Below are 22,207 nucleotides of genomic sequence, written 5' to 3' on the forward strand. Positions count from 1 at the left end.
CTAAACATCTTCCACCGAAGGCTAAAAACTTTGGGTATATATATATATATATATATATATATATACATATCTTGATACTGCACTTTTCATATGGCTCTTTCTAGCATTACCTATTTAGAGCTAATGTACTTGCACTTACTACTTGCTTTCTGGAGTTTGCACCTTCAAGGTTGAACGCACTTAATTGTAAGTCGCTTTGGATAAAAGCGTCAGCTAAATGACATGTAATGTAATGTAATGTAAATACAATGAATATTATTTTTTACGGCAATATTAGCGGTACCTCACGATACAATACATGGCTTACGATACTGATAATATCCCGATACAGCAATTCTGCGATAATCAATATATTGCTAGACAATCCCATAATGATACATTATATTGGTCTAACTATGAATACATAATGACTGTAAAAAAATAAAAAATAAAGGTTAAGTGCAGGTTTTCTCTCTTCATTCATTGCAAATCTAAACTTTTCTGCATTCTGCAGCACAAGTTTTTCAGTCTGTAAATTAAAATAACAGAAATATAGAGCAACTAAGGGCTAGTTAACTTATGTTTGAGTTTCCCTCATTCATGTGTCGAGCGCCACAACGCGGAGCCATGAAGTAGCGACGCTAGGAGCAGGGGAATCTATTCAGAGCGCCTTATTTTATTTATTAAAATATCGATGTTTGGCGCCAGCGTATTGATTCTCGTGTCGCATGAAGAAGGACAAAGATGTATTGCTGATATTTTATCCCACCACGATGCAACATATGTTCACAATTTAAACATTTAGTCTAGCTCGGGTTATGACCAAATACACAATGTTTAATGATTTCTGTAAAATGAAAAATGTACCATTATAAAGCTTCAGTTCTTTTGGCCGGCAGGTTCGGTGAGACGACGGAGACGTGCTGAAGACAGAACTAAGGAAAGGGTGTTTCATCATATCGTTACCTGGAGAATAAGTGTATATTTAACAGCGTTTTTGATACATATTGTGTACAGTCGTAGCACCCTCTTCCAGAACCACTTTTGTAGAATTCTTAAGCTTTTCATCCAAAATTAGCACTGGGAAGAATTTAACCCCAGCAGACCCTCAACCAACCACTACCAGAGGTAACCTCTGTCTCTTTTGGTTTCTAAACAAAGTGGCCAATATCCTTGATGCAACGGGAATGTCTGTAATGGAGCCTGTGGAGCGAGGAAAGGCTCTCACAGATGAGATAATCTTATTTTGTCTCCCAGAAATCTCTTTGGGGATCTGAGTGTTTAGGTCAAGACGAGAGGTTGGGAGGACATGGGACCCAACCTCTATCTCTCTGGAGAAGATTGCAGACTATGATTAGGGGGGAGGGAGGGGGGGGGGGGGATAAAGAACAACAATGGACAAAAGAGGTTTAAAATAGCTTTATCTCAACAACAGTTTAGGTTCCAGATGTTGATTACGCAGCTCCAATGCATGAGACTAAGACAGTAGGAAATGGGAATTCCTTAACCAACTGTGAATAGTTGCAAAACAGGATATAAGGCATAATGGGGGCAACTGTGGCACCTAAACCACTTTAAAGTAGTGGAGGGGGAAGGAAGGCAGAGGCTTGTGTGAATAGTCTGGACAGCCAACAGGACAGAGACACTCAGAAAAGTATTCGGCATTCAGCACAGGAAACTGAATTTCCTTCCCATTGCTGTCGGGCTCAGATCTATATATGGACAAAGCCGGCCTCCACCAATCATAACACCATGATCATACTGAGCACAATGCAAATGTCTCGCCACCGTTGAGATAAGATAATATATAGAAAGAAAGTACTGCTATTTATTTGCCACATTAAAGCAATATTGACCTTTATGTGGTTACAAAAGCCAGGGACATTTATGGAAATAGAAGCAATAAACCAAAGTAATGGGGAAAGTTTGTAGGGGCATGTTGCACCACAAAATGTAAGCACGTTAACAGGAAATATTTTCCCATCTTATGCTGTCGACACAGCCCAAACACAATTTGTATTCTTAGACTTTCATATTCTTTTTGTACATTTGTATGTGACTTAGAGGACCCACAGGACACACACACACACACACACACACACACACACACACACACACACACAGACAGACAGACAGACAGACAGACAGACAGACAGACAGACACACACACATTAAAACAATGTCAACTTTGATACAGGAGGTTGAAATAAAACTTTCACTTACTGAAATGATCTGCAAAGCTGTGTTGTAACAAGAAAAGATACACCGTCTTACAAGTACACTTTAATCAATCAATCATTCTCGATATTAACTAAACATTTTCTCCATCAATGCGCTTCTAAAAAAATGACTCCACTTTCGGTTAAACTTTACTAGCCTAATCTGTCACAATCACATGCTCCACGCACATTAATGTCACATGTGTTAAAAGCTCCTCAGGCACCTTTAACTAACAAATTCAGCGATGGGCCTCACAGCCGTGCTATTTCTGTGAGCGAGGCACATGCTATGTGTCCCGAGCTATGATGTCAGCTTGCAACGCTGCTACCAAAACAATTATTCTGCCATGATGTAATCAGCTCCGCCAACCTGTCGAGTGCCAGCGTCTGGCACCAAGGACAAACTAAGAAACAGCAGCTATTACTGTACATGGCCTTTGTCTTTAATAAGAAAATATTCTGACCTGCCACCAGGATATCAACATGTATCTGCCTTGGTAAAGGAATATACTGTACACTTACAAAGTTCTCAATGCTTCGGTTAACATGTAGGGACCCTCATTATGCTACCGTTGAAGTGTGGTGATATTTTGAGCCTTTTTAGTGGTACATAATAGCAATTTGTTTTTACTTTCCCTGTGCCCCGAATACTAGCGTTGTAAGCTAATCAGCGGTCCGCGCTAGCGTCTTTCAAGCTACAAACACATTCGATTAGCATGAAAACATGTCCCAGAGAACGATTGAGGGGGACACATCTGTTATTAACCCCTAGGTTCATTTTGCGCCGGAATTGTCCTTTAAGACTTCCCAAAATTGCTCATACACAGAAAATCCATAGCCTAGATAGATGCATCAAATGGAGGTAGAACTTTGTTGAATATGTTGTCAAGTGAGCCACGGCAGCTAAAACCAGCTATAGTTAAGTATCAGCAATGGTCTGTCAAAATATAATAAGTTGATACTCCTAACTTATTCTTGGTGGCTGCTTGAGAAAATCAGACGTACGCTACGGGGGTCTGAAATGAAATTTGTTGAACCCTCCACGCTAATACAGGAATTAACGCTGAAATGACCATGTTGGACCTGTAATACACACCTGGATATGACTCTTGACCTTCTGGGTCTGGACGTGCTGCTTCTGCTTAACCGCTCATTATGCCTTAATGACTTTTCCTATCTCAATTTCAATTTTGCAATAGTAGGTGCCTTGATTTTTGTTCTTGCACTGTGTGCTTTTTGATATACAGTATGTGTATACCATGTTGTACATTCCTCTATTAACCAGAGCCATTACATACATCGAGGGACAGCAGGGGGGTAGGGTATGTTCAGTCGGGGATGCTGTTTTTGTCTTTTTAATTTATGTACATTGATAAATTCAATAAAAGGAACTGTGAAAAAAGGTATCCTTGGTGGCTAAGGCCAAGTAGCATGCATACATATTCAGTGAAATAGTCAATTGACAGTAACTCTTAGTTGTTTTGCTGTCATAATAAAAAGCTAGAGACATTAAACACATAAAAAATGGACCAAGAACAGAAGCGTAACAAGCAGCAGCAAACCACAGGCGTGATTAAAGAGTTAGACCCATCATGAAATTTGATGCAAAGTTTAATACGCAATTCAAATTCCCCCCCTCCCTGCTACTGTGCGATGTGATTTGGTGCGGTACCTGCATATAAATAGTTTCCAAGTCTTTAAAAAAATAAGGGGGCCGGGAAACGTGCTGGAGTGAATGGAACACAAAACAGAGGTGCTCTGCTGCAGCTTTTATCGTTCATGGTGCTTTCATTATCTTATGGTGCTTTCACCTCTGCCGCTGGTTAAAAGAATGAAAGAGGAGAGAGGATGTTTAGGTCTTAAAAAAGACAAAGCTGAAAGTGGGTGTTATGACCAGACTCTGGCAAGCTGGCGAGGAGGGAGGAGATGGTGTAGCAGGATGTGGGGGCATTATCATTCAGGCACTATCATTCAGGCACAGACAGACATCGTACACACACACACACACGCACACACGCACACACACACACACACACACACACAGACAGAAGTTAGAGTCACAGATGTGGGAGCTTTAGAGGGCTGAGTGATCTACCACACATCAACAAAATTTGGCACAAGGAAAACGGTTCACTCGATTTTCTGGTCCCTTACTTGTGCTCTCGGAGACTGGAGGCCATGGTGTGCTTCCATCATCCTCTCCACTGGGCAGATCTTTGGAGACAGAAAACAGAAGTGTATAGGGAATATGGTCAATGCACAGATTCTAGGCCAGAAAGAAAATCATGCTTAATTCACTTATGTATAAGGTTGGGCATCGTTTGGATTTTTAACAAATTTGATTCCGATTCTTCCTTTCGATTCCGGTTTTTATCGATTGGATAAAAACGGGTGGAGTTGAAACGGGTCACATGCTTATTTCACAGATAAGAGGAACATTTTATTTGGATTCAATGGTGATTTAGAGTCTAACCGGGCTTTTTCAGCGTTAAATAAAGCCACACTTTAGAGCACTGCGCACTGCGCTCCATGGCTGCAACACAACAAGCGCCTGGAAGTACGTACGGTGGCCGCTACGGAAACCAAAACTTCCGCGGGTTAAATTTGGAACCGATGATCGGATTCAAAACCAAATTTTCCAAACGATTTCATTGGAATCGTAATTTCTGAAACGATTTCCAAGTTGGAACCGGTTTTTGATGCCCAATCCTACTTATGTAACAATTAGAACATGAAATCTGCAGTAGATTCTTCCTGAAAAGCATGCATCCTTCACATTACTGTTCATATGTAGGATGAAATCATCAAAATATGTACAGTATTTCATTACGTATCTCTGAGCAAAATTCCCTCATTTTCAGTTTTGGGATGGGTTAACAATCTAAGGAATGCATAATGAAAAACATCCCCCATGAATTAAGGGCAGCTGTTGCTGTGGTTTGTCGTCTCCCAGCCTCTATTAAGCCCACCTCCTGAAGCTTCATCAGCAGCAAAGTCCTCGTCGTCGTCCAGTAAGCTCGGAGACGCCTGGACATCTTTCTCCCCCTCCAAGTCTTCTGGGAGAGGGACCTCTCCCCACACCTTGGAGGCCTGAGTCACCTGCAGCAAACACAGAGAGATTTATAGGGGTTGAAGTCTCTGCGGAGAAATGTTACACCCAGTACTATACATGGACCTGGACGGGTGGAGGGAAAACAAAAGCTGACACAGGAAACAGGGCATTGTGATGTGTTTACTTTGACCATTTATTATCTCTTAGAGGCCTTTCAAGAGGTCGCATGCAAACAAAAGTTCATGCCACCGTAATGAACAGAGCTCATTCAGGGCTTTGAGTTTCTTTCACAGCACAACTTTCCAAAGAAATCATGACTATTTGCTGTTGCTAATCTAATCTGAATGGTGGAAGTTGGCTACATGTATTCACAGCTGACTGCAATGACCCACATATAAATACACGCACAAGTACAAGCAGACAATTACGCACACGCACACACACACACACACACACACACACACACACACACACACACACACACACACACACACAGACCTGTGAAAGCCAGGGAAAGCAGCTGAGGTTGAGATAAGAATGACATAAATCTGTCAAAGTATGCTTTTAAGTCCACCCCCCTTGGGTAAATAAAAAAAACACACAACTGGTTCCCTGCTCAGGAATTAGGAAGGAGTATATCACGGAAACATGAGGTTGCCTCCAGGAGCAGTAAACACTTCAAATAAATGCAGCACCTCAGAGGACAAGTCACTTCCGAATCTGTGATCATCATATCATTAAGCATGTTATATCAATGGAACTAGCAGGGGTGTAACTGAGGGATGGGAACGGAGTGCCTGGCCTCGAGCCACTGTTGGGTAGAATTTCATTCAACAACTCTACGTGTACATGGTGCTTGGGCAATCAAAATTTTAAACCGTTTTAATTAGGCAATGTTCTTCCACAACTATTTTTAGACCAAGGGTCAGCAACCTTAGACACTGGTAGCTCAACCAATGGCCCACTAGCAGGAAGTGTTCAAGAGAGCTTTTTGGAAATGTTACAATCCGCATGCCAAATGACCTCTTATACAGCCATTGGCACGAGCACAGTCTGTTATTTACGGTAGTTCGATTGACTTTTTCCCTATCCGCATTCAGCGAAGACCCGCCCTACACTGCCTCTGATTGGCTAGTTGCCTTCTTCACAGAAGGCGTCGCAAAGGTGGGCGGGCTCGGTAGATGATGGCAGGCTTAATGCTGCACACTGATTAACAACAACATTTTTAAAATGCCACTTCATGTTAAAAAGGTTGCCAACCCCTGTTTTAGACAATATTTGAGAAATTTGTCTTCTTTTGTTAAACAAAGCAAAAGTCTACAGCCATACTAGCATCTCTGTGAGGCTGTACTTAGTCACAGCAGTGCTTTGAGCTAAATGCTAATGTTAAAATGCTAACATGCTACATTTGTGACAATTTTAACATGCTGATGTTTAGCAGGTGTTATGTTTACCATGTTTAACATCTTAGTTTGGCATGTAAGCATGCTAACATTTGCTAATTAGCACTAAACACAAAGTACAGCTGAGGCTGATGGGAATGTCTTTACTTTGTTACAGGTACTGTATTGTAAGAATTTGAAAACAATGTATAGATCTGATAATAGCGTTGGATGAAAAGTTAAGGCATCACCAAAGTTATTCATCCTGAGGGGAACATGAATGTATGTACCATCCAATATTTATCGAGACATTTCATCAATGGTATCACTAGGAAAAATCATGGGATCACCAAAGTCTTTAGGGTTCATCCTCTGGGGACCATGAATATCTGTACAAATTTTTTTATCTGTCCAGTAGTTGTTGAGATACTTCACTCTGGACCAAAATGGGGACACAGATATACTGTAGAAGAAAAGTATTGTTATTTATGGTAATAGTACCAAAGTATTATTATTATCTGTACACATTTCTATCACAACATTATCCAAAGGCAATCCTTGACAAGTCACATGAATAAAAAGAGAGTGGCCTCCTCTTGCAGTGCACCTGATAGACCCATACACACTCTCAATGAGGAGACTAAAAGCTTGGCGAGCCGCTCTCATATCTGATCATCTTGATAACGTCCACTGTGCCAGCCCAAGTGGAACACAGTGTGGGTTTATAATCTCTGCTCTCACCATCTCAGTATCCAGACTGCCCAGACTCTGGCTATAAGCTTGGATACGACGCTGGCAGGATGCCACCCCTGGCATTTCCAGTTGGCATGGCCCGCCAGTTCGTATTTCCACCCATCTCTGTCATGGTGGGTTTCCCATTTAAATGGCTCCAGCTAATAAATAACTAGATCTATCCCACCAAATCCTCTCTACCCTGACTGAACACCCTTACAACAACAATCCTGGGCCATTTTCAAAAGGAAACCGCTGACTAACCAAATTCTTTTCAGTGATGCCGACCAGCCAACCATTGGTGTGATCATCTCCTGCTTCTCACTCCCTTGGGATGGGGTATCACCTGGACACGCTGGATGCCATCTGGGCAAAAACCACCACAAACTTACAAAGAAGCCTTGGCTGGGTGAGTCTGAGTCCATATTTGCATCTGCTCTTAAAGCTAACATGTTGAGCTACACTTGTTTGAGAATGTCAATCTGGCCTCATCTGCGGGACTACATACATATACAGTAAATGTGCTTTCTCACTATGCTAATGCATTCTAGTTCAAAAAGCTGCTGCAACCTTTAAACTCAGTCCAGGAGTTGAGGCACGTCTATTGTGTTAAAGTTATCTCTCCCTCAAGATAAAAGGTCTTGACTGACTGTAATTCTTTGAACTCCTCCCAACCCAGAGGACACCTCTTAGACAATCCCCACGCTCTAGTAACTTGTTGCAATTTGCAGAGGGACATATGGCAACCAAGTAGATGCTCGGTACGCACATGTACATGCACATACACACAAATATCATATACACGTGTGACACACAGACAGGCACACACATTCCAACCAAAAGGAATTCCACTGTTTTCTTATGCATTACTCTGCTCACAATGCACAATGTTTGCCTTGCAGGATGAAATTGTAGTAGCTCTAGAAGAAAAAAAATGACAGAATCCATGGATAATGAGTGACAGATGATGCTATACAGAAGCTTGAGGACGGGCCTTAAGTTTGGCCAGCTGTTGTTTAGTGGGACCGAAGGGAAAATGCATTTTGGTTCGGGAACAAGTGATAAGCAATGGGACAGAAGCAAAACATTCTGGGAAAAGGCTGGCACATTGTAAAATTAAAGCCAAGATCTTTTCTTCCATCAGCAGTTGTTAAATCTTGCAGCTATAGACCTGCTGTTACCCACATCCAAAACAAATGCTGGCTCCTCAACATGCATGGTTGTAGTGCAAGCACATTTATTTAATTCCACAGTCACTGGCTATTAACAGTCAATCAGATTCCCATGGTTCTTTGTTTCCTGAAATGGATAAGAAACTGATAACGGTCATTCTAAGCTTCCCAACTCTCCACAGCTTGTATCTGTAAGACCACAAGAACAAATGTATCATAAATGATTCCAAAGAATGGCTGGGTCCATTTTCAATTTTTCTCTTATCTGACTTGGTGGAATAAAACTACGTTAATTGTTTCATCATCTGATTTTTTAGTATCATAACATTGATACTGAGATAATGGTGTGGTAACATTCACAGTATTGTTATCCAATTCTTTATTCTTCAACTTTCTTTGGTCACCTCTAACTTCTGCATAGGTTCAGCTAGTTTAGCTCTTTAAGCACATAATGGGACTTCTTCAACTTTTCCCCTGCTATTTATACTTTTTGAAATATTAAGCTTTTTTAAAAATTGTATTTTACATTAAAGTCAATGGAGCAATCTCCAAATACTCGTCAGGCTTCTTCTTGTTTGAAATGCTACTCCTCCCACATACTTTTACCTACAGACAGCATTCAAACTTTAAACCAGCAGTCTTCAACGTTTTTAGGCCAAGGACCCCTTAGCTGAAAGAGAGACAGAGTAGGGACCCCCAACTACATGTACTGTATAACATTAAGTTGCATTAATGGATGAAAATGAATGGTGGTGAATCCTTAAGCTATTATTCAACGTGTAAATAAATGTGTTTGTTTTTTTCACAAATAGGCCAATTTATCTTTGCTATTAAAATGTTAGATTCATTTTAATGTATCTTTTCAGACATACTGTATACATATTTTTTTATTTTTAAACATAATTTGGCGGCCCCCCTGCACTAACTCTGAGGACCCCCTAGGGGTCACGGACCCCTTGTTGAATATCTCAGCTTTAAACTGTTCGCAAAACCTTTAGCTATTAGAAAATGATTTAGCTTCATGATATATTTTACAGTTTTTGTGTTATCACTGTTTAAGTTTAGTGTTTCATTCAGAATTGTTCTGTGCTTATAATGGAGTGTATATTGCATGACTAAGAGTGATGTTTAGCTTTAGCAATTTAGATTGTCAGCACTTACAAGCATTTTCTAGTTGTATATAAAATGGCTTTGGTAGTGTTTTGTGCAGTACACCATTTAAAGACAAACAGCCAAAACCACTGGTTTGGCTCTTTAAACGTACAAATACAAAAATAAAAGTGTCCGCAAAACACACACTGGCATGTGGTAGCACATGCAAACACACACCCACCCTCATTCACACAGTATAATAAACCCACGCTCCTGCATTCCCATTCTGGTCACATCTCAGTGACAGCCGAAGCCTGTCAGAGGCAGTGTGAGAAGAATTCCTCATGGGACTCGATTCGCCCACTCGGCTAATAAACCCACTGATGCAGCTGCAGGACAATCTGTGAGAAACATCTTTAAAGGCATAACCAATGTGTTACAGAAAACAAGAAGCAGCTCATACTAGACAAGAGTCCCACAGACAGGAGTGATGATCGCTCATAAAAAAATATGTAATGCTGTTATCTGATAGCAGCAACAGAGGTTTTAGCCTGGCTCCGCCCTCCTACGTACTTTCGCTCAATTTTTATTTCCCTTCAGTACTCCGTCTGGGTTTGCGGTATATTCTTGGGTTTTCTCCGGCCAAATATTTGGCGGTCCAATCAGCGAACAGAGGGACTGGCTGAGAACGATGACGCTGAGGATGTGCACTCGAAAGATGCGAGCGAAGCCATTCGGTCCGTTGTGGCAACGCTGCCGAATATCCAGAAGTTAAAGCCCGAGCAAGAACAATCTTTGCTGAGTTGTGTTGGTGGCCATGATGTTGTGGCCCTCCTCCCCACGGGGTTCGGGAAAAGTTTGATTTTCCATCTCGCTCCGTTAGTGGTGAAGGAGTTGGCTAAGGCTTACACTAGCGATGCTAATGCTAAATATAAGCCGATGTTGTTGTCGGTCTCCCCTCTTGTTGCACATGCGCATGACATACGTCACAACCAAACGTTAGCGATTGGTTATGGCAGATCCAATAGTTTTAAACTTCAACAGAGTACCCGCCTTCAAGGAAGTTAACACTTGTCAACGGAGAGTGGTCTGACTCTCTGTACAAATGAAATGTACGAAAGTCTGGTAGGACCAGGCTACAGAGGTTTAGCATTTAAAGCATCTCCTGAGCTCAGACAATGTATCTACTTTTGTTCCCAGCAGAGCGTGTGATAGGCAAACATAGAAAGGTAAAGGCTGAAAAAGGCAACACGGGGTATTGCTCATTCCTATCAATTGATTTTAAACACCAAGTTGTGACCTTTCAAGCAAGCAGTGTGCTGGCACTCCTTTGCAAGATGAATTCCCAACCTCCTTGACCCTCCATCCCTCCTTAACCACCCTCCGCTCTCTTTTACTCTCTCCCCCTTGAAAGACTAACAATATCTGCTTAGACTTAAGGTTGCAGTGTGTACTAAACAGGAATGGAATGTAAACTGCAGACGAAAGCCTGACACATACTCTCTTCTCTTTAGGTAGAGTATGCTGAAAAGGGGTGGCCCGCCAAGCACTACCAAGCACCAACAAGGCCTGAGCTGCAGCAGCCCAGCATTCCCTTTACTTGACCCGCTGCTATCAGTGGAGTTGGTGCAGCAGTATTATTAGCAGGGGTGCATTAAATCAGATCCATTAAGAACACCTTGATAGTGTAAAAATAAAATATGTGTGCACGTTTTTTTTGTTTTTATGTGCTTGGCCTTGTGTTGTTAAAGAGTGATGAAAGAGACAGAGAAATAGAAAAAGCCCTGGAGAAATGTTTCTTTTCCACAAACTTGCAGGAACAGGAGACACAGACGTCTTAAGGTTTGAAACAACAGGAAAGCTTTGTCCTTGTTTGTGTATGTTTGTGTGAGAGAGACAGAGTTTCCTATTTGTTTAACGCTTGCTTAGAGTGGTGGGTGAATTGACAAACTGCCACTTCTGACACTAAACCTCTGCCTGGGCCCCCGCTGCATAAAGGGTCCGATGAGTGAGGCCCTTCAGCTCTCTGCAGCTCTTTGACATTTCTACAGGGTTTAATCCAAAGTGGTTGGATGGGGAAGAAGTGGAAGGAGGCTCTTCATTCAACAGACAAACACTCTTTGACAACGTGCAGGGACTGTCCTCCTGTAGTGTTCCATGACTGATCCTGTGTGTGCAACAAACAGGTCGCTTTTTCTCAGAAAAAGAGGCTTGTAGAGAGGAGTGAAGGGGGCCATGGAGTAAAAGGTGAAAGATAAGTCTGCATTTTTGAACACATGCTTGGAGTGCCTGCCTAGCCATCTTCCCCCAGGTCATTCATTCTCTCCCCCACACAACGGTCATGCCATGCATTTTACAATAAGCTTGGGCTCCCACTGGAAATAAGCAGTAGGACCTGCACTTTCTTGACACACATGTGCCTTTTCAGATATATTGTCGTATTGCAAGGTGATGCAGCAGAGTGCGATGCACTGAGGACTATGCCATTAAAAATATAATAACTGGTAACTGCGAAAGCACAAAGGGGCAGTATCTTCTTTTCTTTTTGGTGCATATTTTAAAGTGCCAACTAAATTACTTCAAGGAGTTCAAAGAGTACTTCATTGATGTAGCATTGCACTCCTATAAAAATGTCAAAATCGATGCAGCAGAGCAGAGATATTGTCTTTTTTATTCCATTTATTCTTCTTGCTTTTCAGTGCCTGGAGCCTACATTACCCATAATGCAACTAGACTGCTAACAGTTTGGTCGGAGATTCAGGTGTGTTATGCTAATAGCTAATTCAGCTTTGTGCAGTGAACCTCAAACAGAGATGAGGAGCGGGTTACAGAGGTCTGGTACGCTCACTTATTGCGAACTCCACATTTGTCATTTTCAATGTTCTGACTGACTCAGGTGACATCACTTGAGGCAAATAATTAGATTTTGTGCAGCCACAAAATGCTTTATACAACTGTTTTCACATGTGCAGTAGTATTCTAACCTGATGCGCCAGATGGTTCCTTAAACAGAACCATCTGAGAAGCCATACTTGGAAACTGTTTGGGAGGTTGGGAGGTTGTCTGGCAGGTGACTGGATGAACCATCTGTCTATCACGTTTGCCGTTGTTGTTTTGAACGAGCACGGCCGTCACACACACCTAAACCACGCCTGTAGCTACCAGTAGCTCCTCACCGGACGCGGATTGGTTCGGGTCACTGCTATCCGGACACAAACGCATTACTTGAAGCCTGGCATGATGGATTTTCGTGTGATCTCGTGATATAGCGAGAATCCAGCTGCTGCCCAAGTCTAAGTAGCACTACCTAAGACCTGTAAACAAACTTTGATGTGTAAAAAAAAAGAAAGAGTTCCCCTTTAATTGGTAAAGAAACCATGGAGATGTAAAATCACATCTGTCACTGTATTAGCATCCTATGCATGGGAAATCATACCCACCATGCCTTGATGTGTTTGAAACAAATTCACCAAAAATACATAAGAAAGTCTGTTGTGTTTTTGTGTTGTGTCTGCCCCCTCTCTGGCACAACCAGATTAAAAAATTCTCTGTGGTAAAGCAAGCAGTGCCTCCAGCAAGTCAGCATCTGCCACACAACCTCACACACTCCTCTCCCTTTAAACCAGCACTCACTGTATAGAGAGGCATGTCAAAATAAGCATCCAGCCTGTGCGGACTTGTGTATGTGGTGCAGCTACACGGGGCGAGAAAGGATGTCTTCAGAGCGACAATTACATTTTAAAAAAGGAAAAGAAAGGAATCAAAGGATCAAAGGAGCAGGAGGGCGAACTAATGAATGCCTAACATGTACACACGTGTACAGCTGTACACGCTTGAAAAACCAATGCGAATTATTCCATGCTTAATTATAACAAGACTCCGCTTTTACTTTTGCAAGCTTTGTGTATCAGCTCCAAAATAGCACAATTTGCGAACAGGGGGTGAGTCACCAAAATGTATTTCAGGCCAAAGGTCACAGCCTGGCGACACAACGACCAGACAGCGAGCAGGGATCGTATGTGTGGTGTGAAACCAGACACCCCGGCCTAACACTAACTGAAATGCTTATCTGTTGGGCAGCCTCAATGATAGCAGAATCACAAGACTTTGTATTTGTGTAAAGAGCAGTAGAGCCAAGCCTCACGAGTGCCTTTGTTTATGTTTCTTTTGAAATTTTAGGTGTTAAAGAAAGACACTAAAATTGCCAAAAGTATTTTATTTCCAGCTGAGCTTGATTATTGCCTCCCTTCAGGCTACTTTACAGGTAGCTGAAAGTGTTTTTAAAAGCTATACTGTATTACATTTTCACTGTGGGTGGGATAATAGAGTGTGACCACATTCCACCCGAACACCCTTATAGGCGTGAAGGTCCAGTTGACACCCTCAGAAGCCCCATCTTTTCAATTATCGCCCCTGCAGGGGCCCCAGCAGGACCCTGCTTCAGCAGACCACCTAGGATCGCGGCCACAGCTCGTCCAGTGGTGGAGCCTGAAGGCCCCCACCATCCATCAACGAAAAGCCCTAAAACCACCCCCTTATTTACACATGCAGGTATTGAGAAACACACAAACACAGACACAGTTATCAGCCGACTCTTTCAGCCAGGAATGAAGCTATTCTGTTTTAATAGGTCTCTGTGGTTTGTGGGAAAGGCCCATTTATTGGATTTGAGGTTTAGCTCTTAAAACTACTGGTGCTCTTCTATTGTGAGAAAAAATATCCCAATGAATGTTTACTTTCAATTGGCAAACCAAGGCAGAGCTAAAAATGTTTAACTTATAGCAAAGACAAGAGTGATTAAAATTAAAATGAAAACTGGAAATAGAAATGGAAATATACAAGACATCCTGTTTCACCTGATCTGCATGTCACATCGAACATAAACACTGTGAGAGTAATTCGTAGGTCTATAAATAGCGTGTGTGTTTCCAGTCACATTTCTGATAGAGTGACCTGCCGGGAGGAAGGGGACCGAGGGGCCAGCTCCAGTTCCCCCAGATGACAGCTGACAGCCGAGGTGCTGAGAGTGAGATTGGTGGCAGCTCAGAGAGGAAGAGCAGCTCGGGCCTGGCCAGCCCCGGCCTGTGTATTTATAACAGAAAGAGACCCTTTGAAAGCGTTGCTGTGTCACTTAAGATGCCTGCTTTTCTTCCCACTGGAGAACTCGGGGGTGTCAGGGATCTGCGGTGGCCAAACGTTAAGCTGACACTGCAATACAGGAACACTTAAGGATTGGTGGTGATCGGTGGATTTCCTTGTACAAGAGGAGCTCTTTACTTTTTGTTATGCATACAGTAGTTACAGTACAGAGCTCCCAGCACTGAAGAAAAACCTACATACAGTATACTTCATAACATTGTGCTCAATTGTAACAATATGGTACCAAATAAACTAAATATGTGCAAAATGTATTTTTACATGCAAATGACATTACTTCAAATAAAAGCATATCACCCAATTAAAGCTGCAAAGATTAAGCTAACCATTTTGATAATCAATATATCAGTTTGAGTCATTTTTTACGGATAGAAAAAAAAAGGTAAAGATTCTCTGATTCCAACTTCTTAAACGTGAATGGTTTCTTTTCTCCTATATGACAGTAAACTGAATAACTTTGTGGACAAAACAAGACATTTGAGGATGTTTTTTTTTTTGGGCTTTGGCATTTTTCACCATTTTATAGACCAAACAACTAATTGGTTAATCGAGAAAACAATCGACAGATTATTTGACAATAAAAAATTGTTGCAGCCCTACGCACAATTATCATACAGTTTTTACAAAATGTTTTAAGTGAAGATTACGACCTGCTATAGGTGCTAGATGAAATGTCAGGGGATCCTCCAATAGGACATTCGTCCTCTGGACACACCTTTATGTATCTCTTGCCAATTTAAAAGTAATCCATCCAACAATTGTAGGGAAATATGACTTTAAACTAAAAATGTCAACCTCATGGTGGTGCTAGAGGAACTGTCAGGGGATCACTAAAGTCATTAGGCTCCATCCTCTGGGGACCATGAATGTCTGTACAAACTAGGGCTGCATTATGCATACTTTGACTGATATTGCGATTGCGATATGATTCACAATATTGGAGGGAATGATCGTTTTTGTATCATTATTCTCATTTTCATTGAAAATTAACATTGAAAGAAATTAAAATGATTATAGTGTGATTTTTGCGAGGATCTGTACCTTATCTTTAGTCTGTAGGATACGATTTGTAGGCCGGGACATCTCTGCAGCACCACAATACTCTATTCAGAATGGTTTGACACAATATTGTGCCCCCCTGCGATTTGGATATTGCACTAGTCCATATTGCAATTTCGATACAATTGCAATTAATTGTGCAGCCCTAGTACAAACTTTCAAGGCAATCTACGCAACAGTTATTTCAATATTTTAGTCTGGACCCAAGTGGTGGACCGACAATGTGAAATGCAATTTTTTTTTTAACATAACCGCAGATTTCACTGAGTTGATTTAACGCTTTTTGAAAAGGAAGTAGCAGCAGCTGGGGGATTAAGCTCTGGTTTCCCTACACTGATGGCAGCGGCAGTGTTAGATTTACTCTCCTCTCTTTCTCTCTCGCTCATTCTCACCTCAGGACCAACTAATCTGACACCACCTGTTGACTTGGCCACACTCACATTGTCCCACATAATCACAGGCCAGAGCTAGCTCAGTCTGTCAACGTACTCCCCCCCCCCTGTGTATCATACTTGATTAGTTCATGGTTACACTGTGTGGGAAAAGTAGGCTAAGTAGAAAAAACATCTTTCTAAGTACGCAGCTTATGCAACCATCTCTAGAACAAATTGGATCCTTAGAGTAGTAGCAAAGCTTCCCACTGAGGTGCAAAAACAAATCATTTGAATTTTTACAATAATAGATCACTTATTATGGTAACTTTGTGAGAACCAATAGCATCCAGGCCCTTTGGCCAGGGAGAGAATACCCTCCAGGCGTCCTATCCGGAGGGAATCATTTCATGTTGGTAAAACTACTTCCCACCAGTTCCCAAGGTCATGCTATTTGGGATGGCGATCTCATAATTAACTGAGATTTGGCAGGGTACCATGGTGAAGCCTTTGGAACGCAACGCAGTTCCAAGATGTTGAGCATCTCAAACCATGACTTTTGAACGGTCTTTGTTTGGGAACCCAAGATGCACTTTGAGCTTATAACATCACAACAAAACCTGCTGTTAACTGAACAAATCTCTTTGTTGGGAGCCATCTGCACATCAAAGTGTTTTTCCCCCCACAACTTTTTCAATAATACTCTCTGTTAGCTCTGGCGGGATTAAAAACAAAATTAAGTCCACACAGAAGTGATGGGCTGCGAGAACAAAAATATTCTTTCTCAGCTGTTTATGCCATTAATATAAACATAATAGCTATGCCCCTCGCCAGATGTTCTGCGCTGCAGCGCAAACAAGACACTGCAGCCTGATGTTGACAAAAATCATCAAAGGGAGGAAGCAGAGAAGGTATTCAGAGGTTATCCTTGTCTTTCAAAGAGCCCTCATCCTCAACATTGGAAATTACCTGACAGCTGTTTTTCGCTCACCCGTGCACCATGGGAAAGTCAAAAGTGGGCGTAGACAAGAGAACAGAGTAGAGTAGGAGAGATCAGATCTGGCCTGGCCTCACATGCAGAACCGCACAAAATATCCATGGGCAAGGAGAAAATGTCAGCTTTCATCACTGCCCACACAGATAAGCATAAAAAGGATTCTTTTATCTCTAGCATCCCAAAAAATGCCCATGTGAGTTATCATGGGCTGGGTACCCACAGTCAAAGAATAAAAAGAAATGTAAAACATATTGACACTAGGCAGAACCATTCACAATAGGTAATAGGTACTTTGCAGTGGAGGGTCATCCGTTACTACAGTAAGAAAAAAGATGATGGACTCATTTTTTGTCTTCAGGCACTTTTGTTCTAATAAGGCTTTGCTTTCTGATTATGCATGAAGTCACTAATACAGGTAGTGAACCTGACCTGTCAGATTAAAGTTTCTTTCTGTTTCATGTCCATATTAACTGACTCCTATAGTACAGCATGTAGAGTTGGATAGAAACCTCACATCCTTTGAAAGGGACAACGCAAAGAGAAAGTATGAACACTATATTAACTGCAAAGACCTACAGTACTATGGGGGGGGGGACACATCTTAAGTATAGGTGGACCATCTGTGCCTAAACCGAGGTTACCCCCGGAACACTGGCTCTTCTTTCTCTTGCAGATGCAGATAAAACCATTTTCTTCACAACAGACATAGCTGAAACCGCATCTAATGTTATGTGTATATTACAGTTATGTGTCATTACAAATAACTCTATTATGAATGCCCTCAGCTGTTGCCACATTACTTACAGTATGTTTTGGCAGAAGAATGCCAATTCCACATGCAGCAAACGCAAAGCCATTTGTGTATTTGCCCTATCTGTCATCCACTCTTGTTATTTTTTTTTTTTTTTTGTTCTACACAAGGCTGGGAAGAACTGGGGAAGGCTGAAAATTCAGATCCAAAGGCGTGTTTGCCTCATTAATTCAACAGCTGCTGGTGGCTTACATCATCCTGAAACAAAATGCAGCTCTCATTTGGAGCATGGAAGGTTGTACTGTATGCATGCTTTACTGGGTCCAACAATGATTTAATGCAGTAAAATGTCAGCAAGAATGAAGAAAATGTAGTTAAGCGTTTGACTTGTAGAAATCTATGTCAAGGACTACCACCGACTGATGCATTTAGACAGGAGATCTGTGTGAGGAGAACAGAGGTGGAATTCCAGGGGGCGATAAAAATACCTCAAGAGCTGCTAGCTGCAGGTGTTATTACACTCCTCAGAGGCCGTGCAGCCAGAGTGGGTGCAGCACAGAACAGAGGGTGAGTCTCCAGACTAGAGTGCGGATCAGGCCGCATTTTTCTGTCCGAGCCCGGCCCGCGTCCGTCAGAGCAGTAGATATTTATTAAGATATTTATGTCCGAGCCCGACCCGACACCTTAACACAGGTGCGCACCTACATAATAAGCTTTTTTAAATTTAAAACGTTCAATGCCTTATCGCGCTGATGTGACCAAGCCCGACCCGAACCCATCATTTCAACATCATTTCTAAATATCTGTCCAAACCCGGCTTGGTTCGGGTATCCATCCTCTACTCCAGACCTCTGTAGGGCTTGGTATCACCAGTGATTTCCCAAATTGAATTGAAATTCAATTCTGATTCACAAGATCCCGATTTGATTCGATTTCCGACTCAATGTTGATTTGGGATATTTCAGCTGCAAAACCAATTTTGCTTGGATATGAAAGAGATCCTACAATTGCACAATGTTCCCTCTAACCTGGTGCATTATTAAAAGTATCAATGTTTAAATTAAGAATTGACGCCAAAGCAGTTACATTAATGTACTCTTTATTTAACATGAACACACTACAGCAGTCAACACAATAAAGTGCAACTCTACAGACTCTACAGTCAGTATTGAGTGACATTTCATTCAGATAGAGGAGAGAGGTCAAGGGACCCCTTTTAAAATGGCCATGCCACTTTTTCCCTCGCCAAAATGTAGCCTGACTTTGGAGCGTTTCCTAACCCCCTTCCCGAGAAGCATAGTTAGTACCAATGGATTCCTTAGGTCTTCAAGTTTCATGTGATACGGACAGAGATCGATTCTGGATTTTATGAATCAATATCGGATCAATCAAAGTAAAATCGATCTGAATCTGAAAATCTTTTTTTTTTACCCAGCTTAGACCTCTGTGCCGTTTCAGAAAAGTCAAGTTTACAAATGCCTTAGCATTTATATTGCATCACAATATGTACTTAACAAGCACAACTGCAGTAACGTGTTGCATACCTGCCACAAACAGTGTTTAAAAGACTTGTAGGGATTTCTAGTCACTGTACATTCCCCAGAGCTTTTAGCTATTACAGTAACAGTCAAAGATGCTTTTGTGCAAGGCTCTCCCCGATCTTATACACCACACATGCTTTTTCCAGAGGTTCAGCACAGTAGGCCGTCTGCTGCTGTGGTTGGCAACCCCCTCAACTCCCCATTTGAGGTTAGGCCTGGGCAAGAACCAATAAACACTGAAAAAAGCCATGTTTCAGAAAACGCTCTGAGTAGTGGTAGGAACAGCCAACTGTTGCTCAGCATGCCGGCACACCCACATCTGCACAGCACACGACTCGAGATCTCCTTGAGTTGGTAAGCTCCTGACAGTGAGAATGCGCACCTCAGAGATTACTATAATGTGATTCAGTTAGAAGATATTGCACACAGAACACAGTTTTCTGTTTATACTTCATTTAACTTTGCTTTGTCTTCCAGAATAGTGATTTAGCAATTTTGTTTTGACAGCGTCCAATTTATAATGACCAAAAATAGACATGAATGTTTTGAAGCAAATCCGCCCACACTCTGGCTAGCAGAGATGTGACCTTAAGCTTTGGCCTAACAAGGGACTTTCCTGCAGGTTGTCTTCTATGTTTGGTGAAGGAACTCATTTATTTCCCCCAACCCAAGGATCAAGGCAAATCTTAACCACCCTCCAAAAGGCCAGCGAGCTTTACTTCTTTAACGATACCCTACAGCAGATAAATGTGAACATTCCTGAAGCCAATTATTGGGTTCAGCATGTGAGAGAGGACCAGGTGCCCACTTTGTCGGCATGAAATGCCTTCATTGTGATTGTCTCTTACCCTCTCCATTCACAGTTTTAAACCATTGGTTCAGACTCCCTCTGTCACCCCCTGACAAAGGATCAAGGGGCAGGACACTTGCAAAGAACCGGATTATGTTCTGGAGGCTGGTTCAAGAAGAAGGATCTGGGGAATCCCAGTGATGTGGAGGTTGGATTTCTCCAGGTGTAAAGTGCTTTTGTTGGATGGTCGGAAAACCAAAACCCTATAAATCGGATAAGTTTACCTAAATCACTTAGGGTAACCACTGGCCATTCCATTAGGCTCATGTTTTATTTTCATCGTTTCCATCTATATCTTTGTAAGCCTATATGCTTTCTAAATTTCCTTGTTAATGGGAATCATTTATAAGAAAAGCCACTTGGTTCAAACTTTTAAAGACGTTTTGGCAGCTGTTGTTTTAACAGTTGAACACTTGAACAAGAAGTTCCTTATACTGTTGCAACGCCACCAACTTTAGAAACAAGTATGGAAATCTAAGCCAGCCACAACCTAAGTAAGTCTCAGAGCAGACTTTGGATAAGCAAACTGAGAGTGCAGGATGAAGATATGGTTATGAACGAGGGCCAGGGGAAAAGCTGTTGGATGGGAGATAAACAGAAGTCCTGTCATTACTTATGTCCAAGGTCAACAAGGGGCTCAACAAGAGCCTCTTAAGACGTCTCCGAATTTAGCTACATTATTTACAGTTTTGCAGGCCTGAGGCACAGTAGCTTACAATACATGAGTAAAATGTGCAAAAACATTGTATTTTTATTATTTTAAATTTTATTTTTTTATTTTGCACCAAATCTGACTTTTCCAATCAAACATAATGGCTGAAGGAGTGCATATGGTACCATGTTATTGCTTTTGATGGATTTTCCTATCTCGTCACTACTTATCCTGTTTAACTTCAAATAAAACACTTTACTAGAGTAATGCATAAAAGCTATGACTTTCTGTATTTGGTTACTGACTTATCAGCAAAATAACCTACAGTATATTAACTCACCTAGACTGGGAATCTTCCTGTCTAGACTGTTTCCCTGCAGGGATCATTTACCTAATCATGCAGAATGAATAGCAGGTTGTGATTTGGTTTCAACTGTCATGATTCATAGATTGATTTTCAAAAGAGTCATGACAGATTCATAAAATGAGTCAATAAATATCTAAATTCAAAGCTTATCTGGTTGTATGTATATCTGTGAAATAAAATAGCATTTCAGTACGTCTGACAGCAGCCTTGATGACGGAAGGAATTCCCCCAGACAGGACCACGCCTGCTGGATCTTACGCTTTGAGGGCCAGATAAAATCCCTAAGCTAAATCAAACACTTCCTTTACTTCACTTACCCTTCCTCCACAAGATAGTCCCAAAAATAAACTGCCTGCACGCTCAGAGCTAAACAATACCTAAATGCAAAGACAGCATTTACTACAGTATAGACAAAACTGGATCATAATGAATCATTGTGAGTTTACAGTATGTCAGCAAATTCTCTATAACTTTACTCATAAGTTACAGAATATCCAAACAGTATAAAAACAAGGGTATGTAACAAGTAAAAACTGTTTAAAAAAATGATGCAGACCTAATGCCAAATATTCATACTATACATTCACAGCACACACCAGCATCTAAATGGTGAAGGTTTGCGGCAAAATACTGTCTGCGTCAACTTTAACTTTCTGTAAACTTTGATATGCAAAGGTCATGCTGTTGACCCATAGCAAGCCTTGACTTGGGTACTGTTGACCACTGAAGGAAGGGAGAGACTGAGAGTCCAAAATGGAGGAAGCCATCTTAGTTGTTAGTTGTGTCGCACCACTCACTTTTATTTGACCTCCTTTATCGGAGTATTAACTGCTC

General features: G+C 41.5%; 1 protein-coding gene across 7 annotated transcripts in view; it reads right to left on the reverse strand.

Annotated features, from left to right (window-relative positions):
* Positions 1 to 22,207, reverse strand: part of hspg2 (heparan sulfate proteoglycan 2) — a 121,852-nt gene that overhangs the window by 84,022 nt on the left and 15,623 nt on the right. For all 7 annotated transcript variants that reach the window (XM_078255758.1, XM_078255760.1, XM_078255759.1 and 4 more), the window contains exons 2-3: positions 5,168 to 5,297; positions 4,353 to 4,412 (exon numbers count right to left, since the gene is read on the reverse strand). In XM_078255758.1, coding sequence (XP_078111884.1) covers positions 4,353 to 4,412; positions 5,168 to 5,297 — 190 coding nt within the window. The remainder of the gene's footprint in view (positions 1 to 4,352; positions 4,413 to 5,167; positions 5,298 to 22,207) is intronic.

Source organism: Sander vitreus, chromosome 7 (assembly GCF_031162955.1).
Source record: "Sander vitreus isolate 19-12246 chromosome 7, sanVit1, whole genome shotgun sequence".
Lineage (NCBI taxonomy): Eukaryota > Metazoa > Chordata > Actinopteri > Perciformes > Percidae > Sander > Sander vitreus.